An 18,017-nucleotide genomic window follows, 5' to 3' on the forward strand; every position below is an offset into this window, starting at 1 on the left:
TCGGACTTGGGCTCGGGTTAGATGTACAAGCTCTCCTCTAGAAAGAGCCGGAACAAAAGGAACGTGGCACCCCGCCACCTCCACGCAGTTGCTTCCGCTCCTATGAGTGTCACACAACCACGATGTTAGGGGGTCTGGCAGGACCTCCATCAAATCACCGCGGGCCCCGCGACCCGGAGGGAAACGCCTCTGGGGCCCGGCGCGATGCCGGGCTGGCAGCTCTGCCACGTAGCTGCAGAGGGGCGGCTTTCCAGCTAGTTCTCACAGTCTCCCCACCCTCCACGCCTGCTACCTCCATGTCGGGATTCGGATTGGCCCTCCCTCACCGCGCAGGCGCGAGCTTTTTCCGCGCAGGTCCCAGGCCCCACCTCCTGTTTCCTTTCAGCTGCCGCGGGATACCGAACTGTCGTGTGTAAGCGTTCTCTGCCGTCCTCGCTTTCCGGCTGCTGTTTCTCCACGGCTCTCCCCCCCTCCCCGCACCGTTCTCTCCCTGACGGCTTACTTTGCGGCAGCGCGAAGAGCCCCACCCCCTTTCTCTGCGGAATCACCATGGCGGCTGGGGTAAGTTTGCCGGCTCTGGCAATCCAGGTCACCCTATCCGACGCCATCCTCTGCCGGAGTGGGTCCAGTCGGCGTCAGAGGGTTTCTGGAGCCGAGTGGGGAACTGATCCGGGGTCTAGAGACCGTACTGTTGGAGATTAGGGCTTCCAGGCCCCGGAGGGGAACTGAGGCTGGGGCTCTGGGAGGCCAAAGAGGTGGAAGGATCTGGGGTAGGAGAGAAGAGGGATGCCAGATCCTGGCAGTCTGGGACCTGAGAACGGAGTTCGGTTCGTTGCCTTCTCGAGACGTGGGATCCGGGCAGGTTGACAGAACTTTTGCGATCGTTTTGTGGGGCAACAGGAGGGACAAGGGAAGAGGAGGGTCTTTGTGGGCACGGTTAAGGGTCGTCCTGCGGGGAGGTTTGGCAGCGAGCGGAGCCTCCGGACGCTGGAGTCAGACCAGTTGGACCCCGCTGGCCACGTTAATAGAAGGAGAGAAGGAAACCCCTGGGAACTCACTGCGGGACAGGACCGGAGGGATGGTACGCGTGACAAGGAATGAAAGGTTTTTTAGGGAGACCGAGTTGGCTTAGGAAGAGAAGATGCCATTCGGTCTCTAAGTGGCTGTTCGGAGGGGACTTGGAAATGTCTTGGTTGGTGTGTGTGTCTTGGAAACAAGGGTGATGCTTTTGAAGGGTGAGCGGCTCAGTAGAGTAAGCAGGCGCTCAGTGACCATCAATGAATGAACAAGGGCTCTGGGAAGGGAGGGGCGTGTATTTGTCGGCAGATGGAGTCTGAGGGAGCTAGAAGTTCTGCATTTCTTAGAGATGTATTTGAGGGGACGAGAACGCTTCCAGAGACGTCCTTACGGAAGGTCACATCTGTCAACAAGCTTTATTTAGCAGTTGGTGTGTAGTTCTCTCTTCGTATTTTGGAGGACTCTGATTACACAAGACTGCAGATACTGAAGAACTAACTTGGTTCACCAAAGGGAGTAAAAGAGTGAGTCGAAGCAGATTGGGATTACTCGGGGAAGTTGTTCCCGGGTAACACTTAGGACTGGGACCCTTCTAGTCATTAATGGCTTATTCCCCGCCTTTTCCCCACAGACCCTGTACACATATCCTGAAAACTGGAGGGCCTTCAAGGCCCTCATTGCCGCTCAGTACAGCGGGGCTCAGGTCCGCGTGCTCTCCGCACCACCCCACTTCCATTTTGGCCAAACCAACCGTACCCCCGAATTTCTCCGTAAATTTCCTGCTGGCAAGGTGAGTAGGAAAGTGGAGAGGGGCCTTTGGTCCTGAGAACCCAAGGAGAACTGAGATTCCATCACTCTGAAGATGACCTCCATCTTTAAAACGGAGCTTTCCATGTTACTTTTTTTCTTTTCATGTTTCAGAGACTTAAAAAAACTTTTATTTTGAGACAGTTGTGATTTCTTTGTTAAAAATAGTACACAGCTATTCAGTCATTTCCTATGAAATTCACAGGCTTCTTTGTGGGAGAGAGGATCAGTTTTGACTGATCTCAGTGCAAATAGATCAAATATTTGCTATGAGTAGAATTCTTGCCCCAAGGGGCTTACAGAGATAGATAAATAACCATGCTACATGTAGAAGAGATCAAGTGCAGTGGGGGAGTACTATAATACTTGGGATAATATAGACACAGAAATATCGGACTCGGGTTTCTTGCCTTTTGCTTATTTGACTGAGGTTATATACAAACATCTAATATCTAAATTTTGGGGGTCTCTTATGTGAGTTCAGATTGTAGGGGATGGTAAGTTACTTTTGGTTCTTAAGTTTCAGATAGTGTCAAGAGTTTGGTCAGCAAGGGTTCTCAGCCTTGTATAAAAAACTTGATTCAAAACGATTGAGTCCCTGGGCTTGACTAGTGAGAAACTGCTGTGTATTTACTTATGACTGCTTTGTCCCCAGGTTCCAGCCTTTGAGGGTGACGATGGATTCTGTGTGTTCGAGAGCAATGCCATTGCCTACTATGGTAATCTGCAGTGGCTGGGGAATGGGAGGGTCTGGAGGTGATGGGGTGCAGGAGAGGGTGAGGGGAGCTGGAGCGGGCAAGGAGAGGAATTTTCAGGGACCTGCACTGGCTTTTGACACAGCCCCAAAGTTCTGACCTTTATGTTCCGCCTCTGCAGTGAGCAACGAGGAGCTGCGGGGAAGTACTCCCGAAGCAGCAGCCCAGGTGGTGCAGTGGGTGAGCTTTGCTGATAGCGACATAGTTCCCCCAGCCAGTACCTGGGTGTTCCCCACCTTGGGCATCATGCACCACAACAAGCAGGTGAGCCTTGGAACTTGGGGAGAAACTAAGAGCAGGGGTGGCGTCAGCTCCTCAGTATCAGGGAGGAAGAAATAAAAAAGATTGAGGAAGGGTGATGCCAAGAATATGTGCATAATAAATACCTAATCTTTGAGCTTTCAGTTTGGAGCACTGGGCTGTTGATGGTATATGGATTCTTTGTCAGACAGACCCAGTGGAGGTGGGAGGTCTGAGTGGCCAGACGAGAGGCCTCTGCTTTAGAAAGGTTGTACCAAATGGTAAGGGAGTGGTTAGACCAGATGACCTCTAAGGTTCCTTCTAAAATTGAAAGATATATGCCTACGATCAATACAGTGGGAAATGAAGCCAGACTGCGCCATGAAAAAATTTAACATTGAGAGCTTCATTTGCGATACATTTAGAAGGAGCCAGGACTCAGTGGAACAGCTACCTTAGTTATTACTGGGGGAGAAGGGCAGGGACAAGGGTTGGTACCCACTGCCAAGTCTGACCATTTTAAATCAATAGGCCACAGAGAATGCAAAGGAGGAGGTGAGGCGAATTCTGGGGCTGCTGGATGCTCACTTGAAGACAAGGACTTTTCTGGTGGGCGAACGTGTGACGCTGGCTGACATCACAGTTGTCTGCACCCTGTTGTGGCTTTATAAACAGGTGAAGTTTATAAAGAATCTGGGTTGACGGGGTAGGTGGGGATTAGAAACAGAGTGACAGGCCTGCCAGGTTATCTGTATCCTGCTGATGTGAGGGAGTCTGAGGCAATAGCTAGTCTTCAGGAATTCCAGGATTGAGTACCACTGTTAACAGAGAACCGGACTGGCCTCTTGATGGGCATTGAGCCAGAAGACCCAGCGAAGCCAAAGATCAGGATAAGGAAGGATTGATTACTTTCAACAAGAAAGGAAAACACTAGGGATCTTTCCCAATAGCAAAACTGGGGAAATTTTTAAGCTAAGGGTACATGCGTACTCATGATTGGGCCTTGGGTGGTTGACAGTCTGAGCTTTAGCTGATTGAATTCATGAGGGTCAGAAAATGTCATCATCATCAACCCTTAGGTTCCAGTTGATCTGGTAGTTGAGGGCTTCAGGCTAATCTTTACTATTGAAACAGAACTGGGAGTCTACTACTGATACACTATCTTTGCTGCTGTTACTTCTCTTGCCTGATAATAGTTGTTTCCGCATTTTTTTTTGTTTGTTTTGTTTTGTTTTTTTTGCTATGCCATGCAGCATGCAGGATCTTAGTTCCCCGACTAGGGATCGAACCTGTGCCCCCTGCAGTGGAAGCGCGGAGTCCTAACCACCCGACCGCCAGGGAATTCCCAGTTTCTGCGTTCTTTTGTTCCCTTAAGATCATTAATTACAAAGACCTGTTCAAGGACAAGCATTACAGCCAGGTTCAGATCATAAAATGGCTTAGGCCAAAAATGGCTTCTCATGTCAAGAAAGTGCCTGGTTCTCTTTTTCCAGAGACCCTCTAACCCTGTCTTCTTACACCATGACTGCTTTCCCTCCTTCTGAGAAGTTTGATCCTGTTCTATTGCCCTTAATTTCTGTTTGGCAGCTAATGTGTTTAGTTTGTTCCCATGTTTCTCAGGTTGCCCAGTTGTGCTTAGTTGTGAAGACAGAGGTAGAGGTGATAGCTTCAGCATCAAGATCTTTGGAGGCAAAACTAGGATCAGTTCTTGACTTCACTACTTACTGGTTGTTGTGGGGAGGGTGTGTGTGGATTCGTTTAGTCCTCTTTTTTCACCCTGTGGAAGCTATAAAACCAGGGTAGGAATAATCGCTGTTGAGGTTATTGGGTTAAAGATGGCACATTGCTGGTTCCTAAACAGCAGCTCTTGGACTGTTGCTGGACCAGAATAGTAATGTGATAACAGCAAAGAATAAAGCACCTACTTCGTGTCAGAGCCTGTGCCAGGGCATAACAAGGACAATCTTAGTGAGTCTTTGCTTGTTGTGTGGGTGAAAGAAATTTAGCCCGGAAGTTGTGGAGTAGGATTTGAACCCAAGTACTGCAGAACCAGCAGTACAGAGCTGACTGTGATGTATCCTTGACAGGATTATTTTCCCTCTGATCGTGGCAAATGGAAAAAATGGTAGATGAATTTTTCATGAAGCTGAGTTTAAGCACTCTGTTATTCTGAAACTTTTGCTGTTGAATATTTACTTTCTGAATTTTGATGCATGTATATATCTCTCACACATCACATAGTTCATATAGATAGTTTTCATTATTTGCTTGGCAAAGTGAGTAGTTTGTAGTTCTCTGTTGGTCCCAGTCTTTTAAGTTTTATTGACATGTGAAATTATAGGTATGAAATGGCTTTGTAAAAGGAGTAAGGCACAATATAAATATTCCTACCAGGTAGATTCATACTGAATAGAGGGTGGGACCAAGCATCCATTAAATTGGATTGGACTGCAGGAGAGAGATTAGTAAGGTAAGTGGGCAGTAGCTCTCCAGGGAAAGCTGGTGTTCTGGGGGCTGAAAGGAAGCTGGAGCTTTGGTGTAGAAAGAAACAAGGGGCTCTGACTGGAAACTCGTCAGGATTTTTCCCTCCGCTGATGATATGTCCACTCTTGCATCCTGGCAGGTTCTGGAGCCTTCTTTCCGCCAGGCCTTCTCTAATACAAACCGCTGGTTTCTCACCTGCATTAACCAGCCCCAGTTCCGGGCGGTCTTGGGGGAGGTGAAACTCTGTGAGAAAATGGCCCAATTTGATGGTAAGTCTGAGGAGGTAGGGGAGCATGCAGGCAGGGTCAGGGGACTGGTCTGCTCAGTCTTAACCCCTTGATTTCCTGTCTAGCTTTTGGGTTATGTGGATCCACAGAACGCAGGGCATTGCACGTAGCAGCTAGTATTTTGTGATACTACTTGTCTTATACACACACATGCTCCCACTCATTTGTGTTAATATGTAGAATCATGATGCACGTGTATCTGTAGCTGAGGGTTGCATTCTTGCTCAAGGATGTACTGTGAACTGGTAGCAGGCAGTGTAGCGTCTAGATCCCTTAGCTGTCCCACCCAGCAGTTTTCCTCCATTACTTTGCTTGTGCCTGGCTTGGGAGGGTTGTGGAAAGAGACCAGACATTGACTTTTCTCCTTCCCTTTGCACCAGCTAAAAAGTTTGCAGAGAGCCAGCCTAAAAAGGACACCCCACGGAAAGAGAAAGCTTCTCGAGAAGAGAAGCAGAAGCCCCAGGCCGAGCGGAAAGAGGAGAAGAAGGCAGCTGCCCCTGCTCCTGAGGAGGAGCTGGATGAATGTGAGCAGGCGCTGGCTGCTGAGCCGAAGGCCAAGGATCCCTTTGCTCACCTGCCCAAGAGGTACGGATGGTGGAGGGTAGGGGGCATGGGGCCCAGGAGGGCCTGTGCTCACCTATGTGCATCCCCCTCATACTGCTAGTGCCTAGGATTTTAGGTTGTCCATATAAAATTGAAAGATGTATTTTAGTTGCAAATAAAGCAGCTTCCTGACTTTACCATCAAGGGTTGGGTGACTTTTGAAAGGAGAAAACAAGTTCCGAATGCATCTGGTATTTGAGGATATCAGAACTCCCCTTCTAGCAAAGAAAGCAGATGGGCCCAGGGCCCAGAATTCGGTGTGGAGGTGAATTGATTGGTCTTGTGTGCGCACGTTAGGATTTGAGATTGAGAACGCTTGGAACTCATACACTGAGGGCTGCAGGAAGGAAGAAAATGCAGAGAGCCTCCATCTGCTCTGCTTTGCTGGCTTTGCTGAGGCAGCAGACACCATGTCAGTGTCCTTTGATTGTCTTTTTGCTGTTTTGATGCATCAGCCTATATAAAAATTGCTCACTTTAAGAGAAAGGATGATGACCATGGCTACGTAGTGCCTGTCTGTTTTATTGTTTCCCAGCGTGGGGGAGTTAAACCCCGCAAGGAGAAGGAAGTAAATGGGGTGGTCGTCTGTGTCCTCTTCTCAGTCACCATAGGGGTTCTTGGAAGAAAGAATACAGTGAAGGGGGATTTTTAGTGTGAAAAAAGTGGTACAGCCAGTACTTGCCCAGTTGTTTACCATCAAATCTTTCTTCAGTCACTGCTCCGGGTCACCTTATTAGAATTTCAAGCAATATGAGAAATGTCTTTTCCGTGGTCACGTCACTTAGTTCGCTTTTCTGTTTTTCTTGCCCATTCTGCCTTTCCTAAAGCCATCTATCCTTTCACTAGTTGGTTTGTTGGGGTGCAGCAGTGTTTGACCTCCCCATTTTGTCGTGGTTTGTATATGGGATGAAGGAGCACGCGCTGGTGGTAGGCATAAGAAGTATGTGGAGTTGTAAGCGACCTAGTACTGGATGGTTGCCCTCAGGAACCGCTGCTTCCCCATTTGGGGAGCAACTTGGGGTGCAGCTGAGAGCTCTTACTCCCAGGTACTTCATACAAGAAGGCTCCTAACGCAGCTGCTTTTTAAGGATATATTTCTTTCCGAACCAAAGTGATTACCTTGAATCTAGCACAGGGGCAGGTCAAGAGTGAGCAGGATTTTTGGTATCTGGAAGTAAGCTATGATAACCAACCCAAATTATGTATGTATGCCCTTGTAACATAGGTACTGCTGATAGCTAGAGATATTCACACATATTGGATCTGTACACTGGACAGAAAATAAATCAGGCAGTAAACTTAAAATCTTTAATAAACTTAGCATTTTTTAAAAAATTTTATTTATTTATTTATGGCTGTGTTGGGTCTTTGTTTCTGTGCGAGGGCTTTCTCTAGTTGTGGCAAGCGGGGGCCACTCTTCATTGCGGTGCGCGGGCCTCTCACTATTGCGGCCTCTCTTGTTGCGGAGCACAGGCTCCAGACGCGCAGGCTCAGTAATTGTGGCTCACGGGCCCAGTTGCTCCGCGGCATGTGGGATCTTCCCAGACCAGGGCTCGAACCCGTGTCCCCTGCACTGGCAGGCAGATTCTCAACCACTGTGCCACCAGGGAAGCCCGAACTTAGCATTTTTTTTTTTTTTTTTTTTTGCGGTATGTGGGCCTCTCACTGTTGCGGCCTCTCCCGTTGCGGAGCACAGACTCCGGACGCGCGGGCTCAGCGGCCATGGCTCACGGGCCCAGCCACTCCCCGGCATGTGGGATCTTCCCGGACCGGGGCACGAACAAGTGTCCCCTGCATCGGCAGGCGGACTCTCAACCACTGCGCCACCAGGGAAGCCCAGCATTTTTTTTAAAAATAATTTTTTTTAATTTTTTGGCCGCGTTGGGTCTTCGTTGCTGCTCACGGGCTTTCTTTAGTTGCAGCAAGCGGGGGCTACTCTTCGTTGCGATGCGCGGGCTTCTCATTGTGGTGGCTTCTCTTGTAGCGGAGCACGGGCTCTAGGCGTGTGGGCTTCAGAAGTTGTGGCACGCAGGCTCAGTAGTTGTGACTCACGGACTTAGTTGCTCCGCGGCATGTGGGATCTTCCCGGACCAGGACTTGAACCTGTGACCCCTGCGTTGGCAGGTGGATTCTTTTTTTTTTTAACAGTTTTATTGAAGTATAATTTCCATTATGAAGTATAATTTTCCATATAAAATTCAGTCATTATAATTATATAGGTCAATGCCTTTAACTAAATTTATAGATCTGTGTAACCACAAAAATTCAATTTAAAAACATTTCCAACACTACAAAAGTCACTGGTAGGCGGATTTTTAACCACTGCGCCACCAGGGAAGCCCCAGCCCTTTTTTTTTTTTTTTTTTTGTATCGTTTGGGAGTGCTTATTAGTACTTATTTGTTGCATTACCATGGTGTACTCCTGGGCTGCCAAGATGGTTTTCCCCAGGATTCTTAATGACTCAAAGGTGATGTCTTCAAAGACAAGACTCATTTGTCCAGAGTTAATTTGAAGGCCTTCCAGCTACCCTAACTCTGTGGTCATTTGTTTGGGTTTTTTTGAATTTTATTTATTTTTTTATACAGTAGGTTCTTACTAGTTATCCATTTTATACATATATCAATCCCAATCTGCCAACTGTGGTCAGTTTGGGGAGAAAAATGGACACATGGTCATAAATAATAAAGTTCAAACAGCTCAGGAGAAAGTGAAGAAAAACTCCCCAGCCCTACTGTTTTTTTTGTTTGTTTGTTTTTTAAAGTCTTTACTGAATTTGTTACAATATTGCTTCTGTTTTATGTTTTGGTTTTTTGGCCCTGAGGTATGTGGGATCTTATCTCCCCAACCAGGGATCGAACCCGCACCCCCTGCATTGGAAGGTGAGGTCTTAACCACTGGACCACCAGGGAAGTCCCCCCCAGCCCTACTTTTTGCGTGGTTGAGGAAGTAAAGCACCTCAGATGAGGTCTCTGATGTGCATTTGGGAAGGAACCTGGGACCCCCGGTTAAAGGACAGATTCTCTGCTTTGCTACATTGCAGCAGTGAGCAAGTCACACCACTTAACCTTATTTGTAAAGGGAGGGATGGTAACGTTCTCTGACTCTAGGGTTTGTTGACATTGATTATATACTAATGAATAATTGAACCAATTAAACATTCAGTATAAGGGGGTTTAATAGATTTATGGCACATTCATGCAGAAGATTATTTAGCCATTAAAACATCTGCAAAACGTTCTTGTTAGCCAGGCAGTATTAAGTGAGCAAATTGTGTAGGGCACAGAATTACATGCATCATCTTTGGAAAACTGCCAGTGGGAAATACATTAAAATATTAGTTATCTTGTCTGGCAAAGTGGGTGATTTTCTTCAGTTAGTATGTGTTTTTATAACTGGAAGGAAAGAAGAAGAAAAAAAAACCAGAAGCCCTACCGTTGTGGGGGGGCACCTCTCCTATTCTGAAGCTCAGTGTGCCAGATTGCTTCAAAGATCACCTGAACTTGTTTCTGAGCAGAGTAACTAAAGGACACGGGTGTAGGATTTGGGGTGGAGGCCCTTTGCAAACATTCGCTTACATTGCTGTCATAGTGTGTGTAACCTGAAGAGGCCTGTGTGGTGGGGAGGGGTGGGGGCAGCGACTTGGGTGAGTCAGGAACTGAGGGTGACTCTTGGGAAAGAGCCCGGGGAGGGGCTGGCCAGAAAAAAAAAAAAAAGGAGTCCTCGCTGTGAGTCTCCACCAGGGGGCAGCAGCTCGCCATGCCTTTCTTCGGGCAGATCCTGGGCCCCACCCTCCACGTGCCTAGCATATTTAAGCTGGGGGTGGGGGGATAAGGGAATGCCCTGGGCGCCTCTCATACCCCCCAGCTCTCCTCCCTTGGAAGGTGATACACATCTGCCAATCCAGCGACTCTACCTTTTTTTTTTTTTTTTTTTTTTTGTTTGTTTTTTGCGGTACGCGGGCCTCTCACTGTTGTGGCCTCTCCCGCTGCGGAGCACAGGCTCCGGACGCGCAGGCTCAGCGGCCATGGCTCACGGGTCCAGCAGCTCTGCAGCATGTGGGATCCTCCCGGACCGGGGCACGAACCCGTGTCCCCTGCATCAGCAGGCGGACTCTCAACCACTGCGCCACCAGGGAAGCCCCCAGCGACTCTACCTTTAAAGCAGTAAATTTGAGTGGAAACACCCTTAGCTTCTCTTAGCACGGCAACGTTGCCGTTGCCGCGGTAGGACCTTCTCCACCTTGATCTCCTTGCTTTTCTTCCTTCATTCAGTACCTTTGTGTTGGATGAATTTAAGCGCAAGTACTCCAACGAGGACACACTCTCTGTGGCGCTGCCGTACTTTTGGGAGCACTTTGATAAAGATGGCTGGTCCCTATGGTACTCCGAGTACCGCTTCCCTGAAGAGCTCACCCAGACCTTCATGAGCTGCAACCTCATCACTGGTGAGCAGAGGGTGGCTCTGGGAAGAGGAAGGGAGGACATGAGGTAGTGAGTGACATGATTTCAAAGGCTGAATGTTCTTCCTTGCCCTTCAGGAATGTTCCAGCGGTTGGACAAACTGAGGAAGAATGCCTTTGCCAGTGTCATTCTGTTTGGAACCAACAATAGCAGCTCCATTTCCGGGGTCTGGGTCTTCCGAGGCCAGGAGCTTGCCTTTCCGGTGAGGAGGGTGCAGGGGAGGGGCCTTGTCTCTTTAGGGTGGGGTGAGGGCTTGGGAAGTATTCCTGAGCCGGTGGGCACTCCCGAGAGTTCAAGGCATGTGTCCATGAAGGAGCTGTCATGTTCACAGGAGTCCTGGGGTCTGATGACGGGTGTCTGCGCTGGAAATAACAGGTGTGGGGCAGCAGCCGATAACCTGACCACATGCTTCTACCTGGCTTTTTCTCCCCAGCTGAGTCCAGATTGGCAGGTGGACTATGAGTCATACACATGGCGGAAACTGGATCCCAGCAGCGAGGAGACCCAGACGCTGGTTCGAGAATACTTCTCCTGGGATGGGGACTTCCAGCATGTGGGCAAAGCCTTCAATCAGGGCAAGATCTTCAAATGAACATCTCTTGCCGTCGCCTAGCTGCCTGCACCTGCCCTTCAGGGAGAATGGGGGTCATTAAAGGAAACTGAACATTGAACCCTTTCCTGCCCTGCCTCCTTTGTTGGGTGATGGCTTCTTCAAAGGGGAGTAGATATGTTGAAGCAGGGTGTTGTCTATACCTGCAGGACCTCCCTGTGTAGGAGAGAAGTCTTCAGAAGAGCAGAAAGAGAGGCCTCTCCTCAGTTTTGATTTTTTTTTTTTTTTTTTTTAATTGCCTTGCCTCTCCTGTGATGACCATCTTCTATCCTAGCTGGGAGAGATTGGATGTAGTTAAGAGGTGGTGACACGGGGCTTTTGTAACTACCTAACTCCAGACCTTCCCGCACGAAGGGGGAGAATACCTGCCGATGGGGTGAGAGCACAGCATGCAGAGCGACTTAACGCTACTTCCCACAACTGCCCTGTGAGGTGGGGCAGCAGCCGTATCCCAAGAGTCATAGTTTCAACACTTCAGACAAACAGCGAGAAGAGACTGCTTGGAACAGATACTGGCCTGTGGCCCCTAACCTGGCTACGGATTATCTCTGGGGTATCCCTACTTTCTAACAAGGAAGTGGGGCTCAGGGATTTAAGCAACTTGCCTGTGATCACATCTTAGGTGGTGGAGACAGGATTTTGAACCCAGTGGGTGTCACTGGAGCCTGTACCCTAAACACGCCCTAGCGCTTCCTGCAATGTAGAGCAGTCATAAATGTCTTCTAACAACCCTGCTCAGACCGGTGGTTGCTGTTTTTGCTTCTCTGAGCTTATTTTTTTTTTTTTTTTGCGGTACCCGGGCCTCTCACCGTTGTGGCCTCTCCCATTGCGGTGTGCTCCGGACGCGCAGGCTCAGCAGCCATGGCTCACGGGCCCAGCCGCTCCGCGACGTGGGATCTTCCCGGTCCTGGGGCACAAACCCGTATCCCCTGCATCGGCAGGCGGATTCTCAACCACTGCGCCACCAGGGAAGCCCTGAGCTTAATTTTTTATTATACCCTTTTCAGAGATCACTTGCCCCTAATCTGATCGTCTTTCCCGTGTATTCTGAAGAGCATTAACAATCTCCCTGTAAATTTAACAGCTCAGGTGAAGTTGGAAACCTGGTTTGATTCACATTTTGAGGCTTTGGTCTCCAGGTTGTGGTTTTCTGAATGGTTATTTTTTTCCCATCCCTTACGTCCAAGCACAAAGCAAGGGCAGGGGGTCTTGGCTTGGGAGGGGAAGAAGGTGATCTTTCCCAGTACAGGTGGGGGCTGCTAGCTTTTGAGGGAGTAGGACTGTAATCTCGCTGGTACCTTAACTGCAGTTAGGGTTCTGTGAACAAATGGGCAGGGGAGAGTGGTGGTTTGGAATCCAGTTGGGTGAGGATGGGTTGATTCTTGCTCAGAATTTGCTCCTTGGTAGTTGTGAGTTGGTTCCAGACTTGCCACCTGTCTTGGTTCTGAGCATTCTGGCCTCCTCTAGGATAGGAGCTAAAAGTGCTAGGTGCTGGCCAGGGTGTGCCCTGAGCTGGTTGCCTGGGCCTCACAGAACCGGTCAGACTCCCCTCCCGGGTTCCATTTCCCTCCACACCCTCTGCTCCTTGGCTTGTGTAATTTTCACGACCTTCCTGGTATCCTTAATCTTCCCAGGACCTGAAGATGGAGGCAGGAGAGATTGAGCTGTGCAAGTAGGTTTGCGGGGTTAGGCCTGAGAGGCCCGGGGAAAAGGGGGCGGCTTGGGCAGCGGCGGGCCTGGCAGCCCACGTGCATGGGGGGCGGCGGTTCTGGCCTGGGGGCGCTGGACCGCCTCCTAGCCTCCCTCTGAGACTGCAGGAAGAGTGACTCACCCACACGTCCTGCTTCTTGTGCCTCTAGCTCTGGCGGTTTGGTGCCGAGGAGTGTGGCCAGGTTGGTTGAGGCCAGGCCTGCGCTTGGGGGAGGGCCAGGACCCAAAAGCAGGAGGTGGGGTGGGAGGCCCAGAGGAGGGGGGGTTGTGGCCTCAGGAAGGTTTGCTGTTGGCCTCCAAAGGTGGGGGGGGGCCTCTACTCTGCCGGGGTGGGCAAGAAAGAGATTAACATCAGGAGATTCTAGGGCAGATGTGGGGCGGGGAAAGGGGGAGTACAGCTGTAGTTGGGTCGGTCCCCGCCCTGCCCCGGGGAGCCCTGAGTCACCACCGCACCGCCTGAGGACTCGGGATCTCTCCAGGATCCGCTTGGTGCCCGCCCCGCCCTCCGCGCTGCTCTGCTAGAGCCCCGCCCCCCGCTCCTCCCAGTGCGGGGTGTGGGCGCTCTCGGCCCCGCCCGGCTCCCTAGCCGCAGCCAGTGAGAGCCTGCGCCGTGGGGACGTCTCCCGTGGTGGGGTCGTTTTACAGACGTGCCGGGGAGGCCCACGCTACCGCTGGCGTCCCCGCGCCCACGCGCCCACGCGCCCACTGTGCTGCTCAGGCCGGCAGAGGCTGGGGTCGCGGGGCGGAAAGGGAAGGGGCTGCTGCGAGTGGGTGGAGAGCTGAGGACAGGGCAGGATCTTGGAGAAATGGGATAGGATGAGGGAAGGAGCCCACTTACGGAGCAAAATCTCAAGAGCCTCCAGAAAGGGAGGGTGAGAAACTGGAGAGGGGGCCGGGTCTCAGACGTGCGTTTGACTGCAGATACAGTCTTTACAGTGGCTGGAGTGTGAATGGGAGGCCGATACTTGGTTTAGCTCGTAGATAAACCAGTAGATACTGGTTATAAGCGGCTGTTTATTTTAGCTTTGTTGGCGTTTCTGCTTAAGTCACTTATTAAAAAGTCAAAAGCCTTTAAAGTTCTTCCAGGAAAGACCTAGGTTGTCTTTTCCTCATGTCCTGGTTGGAGCTGGACAGCTGCTGCTCACACTGGGTCAGACCCATCCATCCCACCAGCTGCCCACATGCCCCAAATGTGCCACTTCCCCTTTTGAAGGGTGGGGGAAGGGTCTAGAATGTTGAAGGGAGAGGAGTGAAGTGCTTTGAAGACTCCACCCAGTCATTTCTGAAATTAATACCGTGGTTTTCATGGCAGCCTTTCATGGCATGTCCTCAGAACCCGAACTTACCCTCCACACATCAGATGGGTGTTCCTGGGTGACTGTGGCTTCCCCGGCTCACCCCATCAGTGGTACCTGCAGGACACTGTAACTTCCCCAACTTGCTTTGGTCCTCTAATGTATTTTGGTTTGGGGTTTTTTTGAAATAAATTTATTTTCTTTATTTTTGGCTGCGTTGGGTCTTCGCTGCTGTGCGCAGGCATACTCTAGTTGCGGCTAGGGGGGCCACTCTTCGTTGCGGTGCACGTGCCTCTCATTGCGGTGGCTTCTCGTTGCGAAGCACGGGCTGTAGGTGCGTGGGCTTCAGTAGCTGTGGCGCATGGGCTCAGTAGTTGTGGCTCGTGGGCTGTAGAGCGCAGGCTCAGGAGTTGTGGCGCACGGGCTTAGTTGCTTCGCGGCATGTGGGATCTTCCCGGACCAGAGCTGGAACCCGTGTCCCCTGCATTGGCAGGCGGATTCTTAACCACTGTGCCAGCAGGGAGGTCCCCTCTCTGTATGTTTAAATGTAATTCTGGGGCACCCACCTTATTTATTCTTCCCCTAATGCTATGGAGCTAAAATATTGGTGCTCCAGAAAGGTTAGAGAAAGTATGCCACCTGCTCTTGTCTGTTTGCTCTAATCAGGCTGGCATGGCTCCCAGAGAAGGCTGTTGTTTTACTCCAGTGGAATGACTGGGGTGTCCCAGTGCCTCAGCACGCAAGGGGTGGGTGGAGTGGGGGTAATGGGGGTTGCTGGGGAGTAGCTCTGTATTCATTTGAATCTCTTGTTAAGAGAAAGAACGCCTTGGGCAGGTGGGGCTGGTTCAGTGGCAAAGGTATCCTTGGTGACCCTGGATCTCTACCTGTTCCTGGATTTTTTTCATTCTTGTAGCCCTCTCCCCTCATGTAGCCGCCCCCTTTTGTTTTGCTGATTTCCTCAGGATTCCAAAGGGAGCCTGTTGACCTTACTTTGTTTTACACGATGGGCAGGCCTTGCGCTGAGCCGAGGTGGATGGTCATTAAGGGTTTGGGGCTATTTCTGATCAGATCTCCCATGGAATGTGCCTCCCTCTACTTCCAGCTGCCCCCTCCCCTCTGCAGCAGGAACAGCTGTCATGTGAGGGCCTCTCCCGCTGGCTCAGCCCTTTTGCAATCGTTTGGCTGGCTCTGCCTGGATGGGGGTGGATAGTGAGAATGGGCAGAGCCAAGGGGTAAACGAGGGGACACGGCAGGGCAGGGGAGCCATTGGAGGGTAGGGAGGGCTACGGAGTTGAGGGCAGAGGGGTTGCCAAGGCCAGGCAGGAGGAGTGGAAGCTAGACCAGGGAGGTTAGGGTGCTCGTCGAAAGACGTGGGGCCCACACTGGGATCAGAAACTTTGTAGGTGTAAGGGAGAGTTGGTTATAGCGGGACCCTGGCCAGTCATTCTCCAGGGAGATCTGCATTTCCCCTGATTCACAGGAGAGTCACGGGGTGCTTTCCTGCCCATTGGCCTGTATTCGGGACCTGAGTCACCGAGTTGCCTAGAGGGTTGGCTGCCCTATAGTGGCGGTTCCTGTGCCCTACCCCATCCACTCCTACTGTTAAGACAGGGGTTAGCAAACACGCCCCTTTTATCCCGCTGTCTTCAATAGCAACTTTCCATCTCTTTGACTCAGTCTTACAGAATGTACCTCGGGGAGACCACAGCAAGTAGTCCCTTTCTTTCGCCCAAGAGAAAACTGAAGCCCAGAGAGGGGAAGTGACTCATCAAGGGTGCATGCTTCTCTTTCCACAGTTCCTGCAGCCGCTCACCGAGTCACTTTTGCTCCTAAGAAGAGCAGGAGGACGCGTCCCTCAAAAGCTGTGGACAGGGACTTCCCTGGTGGAGCAGTGGTTAAGAATCTGCCTGCCAGTGCAGGGGACACGGGTTCGATCCCTGGTCCGGGAAGATCCCACATGTCACGAGCGACTAAGCCCGTGCGCCACAACTCCTGAACCTGCACTCTAGAGCCCACGAGCCACAACTACTGAGCCTGTGTGCCACAACTACTGAAGCCCGTGTTCCTAGAGCCCATGTTCCACAACAAGAGAAGCCACCGCAATGAGAAGCCCACACACCTCACCACAGTAGCTCCCGCTTGCCGCAACTATAGAAAGCCCGCATGCAGTAACAAAGACCCAATGCAGCCAAAAAATAAATACAATTTAAAAAACTAAAAAAAAAAAAAAAAAAAGCTGTGGATAAAATACAGTTTCGGAAGCAAGGAGAGCCTTGTAACTAAGGCTGCCAGCAGCCCGACTAAGGCAGCCCTGACCCGGGAAAGGCTTATGGAAGTGGAGCAGGTCCTGGGGCAGGGGCAGGCCCAGCGATCCAAGTCCTGGGGCGCGCAGAGGGCACAGGGTGTAGCAGAGGCGGGACTTCGAGTGACAGGAACCTCAACTATGTGGTGACTCAGGCTCTGGGCAGCCTAGGCCCTTCCTTCCCTGCTCAGCCTGATTCTCCTTAAACTGGACTTGAGAAGTATGGGCACAGGAGGGAGAGGAACCCTGGGCTGGTCTTCCCTTCCCTGGGGAACTGGGGGAAAAGCAGAGGAATTTGGAGAGGACGGCAGAAAGGCAGATCCCAAAACAGGAGAGAGGAGGCCGGTGTTCCCCTCTCCCAGCCCCTCCCTCCCTGCTCCCTGCTCCCTGCTGGGGAGGGGAGCTGCCTGGGGCGTTGGCTGCTCTGTTCATTCCAGCTCCCTCCCTCGGCTCCTGTTTACAAGTCCATCCGCCCAGTCCCTAGCTCAGCTCTGGGCTCTTTTTTTCTCTCTCTCCCTCCCTCCCTCCCTGTACAGCCTCATTCAGTGCTGTTTTGCCACTTCTTTTCCTTAATCTTGAGTCTCCATTTCCTATTATCTTTTTGCTCCCCCAGCATCCCGGCACCCACGGCTCAGGTGCCTCTAGGCCATCTCTCTCTGCCGCTGGGAATCCAGCTGTCTTGATGTGGTCACCTGCCCTACTCTCCCTGCTCACATCTGTTCCCCGTCTCTTGCCTGGACAGCCTTTCTTTGCCTTCGTACATCCCAGAGTCTCTACTCAGGGCCCTGTGTCTCATCTCTTGTTCTCTAATCAGCTTTAACTTGGGTTCTGCTTGGGCCTGAAGATTTCAATTAGGACTGAGTGTAATGGGAGGGTTTCCGGTATCCTAGCTGTCTGATCTGCGTAATTCAGGAACTCCTTATTTGAAGCCTGAGGTTTAACACAGGCTGGGATTTGAATTGAGCTGGAGGAGGATGGTTTGATTTGGCTTCCTATTTTGGGTTTGGGTTAGGAGTTTGGGGTTTGAGAATTGCTTAGAAAATAATGTTTGGATCCCAGAATCGCCCAATAATTTTGCTGTTCCACGAGGGAAGATGATAGATTAGAATCAATGAAAGTGAATGGAGAAGGACCTGGTGCTTGGCAGGGATGCTCATCTCTGGGCTGGTGTGGGTATGAGGTAGAGGTGGGGTCTGGGAGATCCCAGATGGCTCGAAGAATGGGTAACAGTAATTTCTGTGCTTCTAAGGCTGACATGCCAAAGGGCCCTCATCCGGGGAAAAAGTCTGCTTTCAAAGAGACTGCAAGCAGACTGCACACTTCGCTTCCGTTCTGGGATCAGAGTTTAAAAGCCATGATGACTCTTTGAGCAGTTGGCTTCTTTTCTTCCTCGTCGTAACACACTGATTTCAGAGAAGGGGACTGTGGAGAGAAGGGAGGGGAAGG

General features: G+C 50.8%; 2 protein-coding genes across 4 annotated transcripts in view; both read left to right on the top strand.

Annotated features, from left to right (window-relative positions):
* Positions 1–544: 544 nt before the first annotated feature.
* EEF1G (eukaryotic translation elongation factor 1 gamma) lies at positions 545–11,325 on the top strand. Its single transcript, XM_079708729.1, has 10 exons — positions 545–561; positions 1,649–1,807; positions 2,480–2,543; positions 2,701–2,843; positions 3,351–3,494; positions 5,443–5,572; positions 5,971–6,175; positions 10,466–10,638; positions 10,732–10,856; positions 11,088–11,325. The coding sequence occupies exons 1-10, from the start codon at positions 550–552 to the stop codon at positions 11,244–11,246; spliced, it is 1,314 nt and encodes a 437-aa protein (XP_079564855.1). The 5' UTR covers positions 545–549; the 3' UTR covers positions 11,247–11,325.
* Positions 11,326–12,902: 1,577 nt separating this feature from the next.
* The window catches only part of AHNAK (AHNAK nucleoprotein), a 96,718-nt gene continuing 91,603 nt past the window's right edge, over positions 12,903–18,017 (top strand). For all 3 annotated transcript variants that reach the window (XM_079708962.1, XM_079708963.1, XM_079708960.1), the window contains exons 1-2: positions 12,903–12,936; positions 16,066–16,791. The gene's annotated coding sequence lies outside the window, so the exon portion shown is untranslated. The remainder of the gene's footprint in view (positions 12,937–16,065; positions 16,792–18,017) is intronic.

Source organism: Hyperoodon ampullatus (genome assembly GCF_949752795.1).
Source record: "Hyperoodon ampullatus genome assembly, chromosome: 7".
In the NCBI taxonomy this organism is placed as follows: Eukaryota; Metazoa; Chordata; class Mammalia; order Artiodactyla; family Ziphiidae; genus Hyperoodon; species Hyperoodon ampullatus.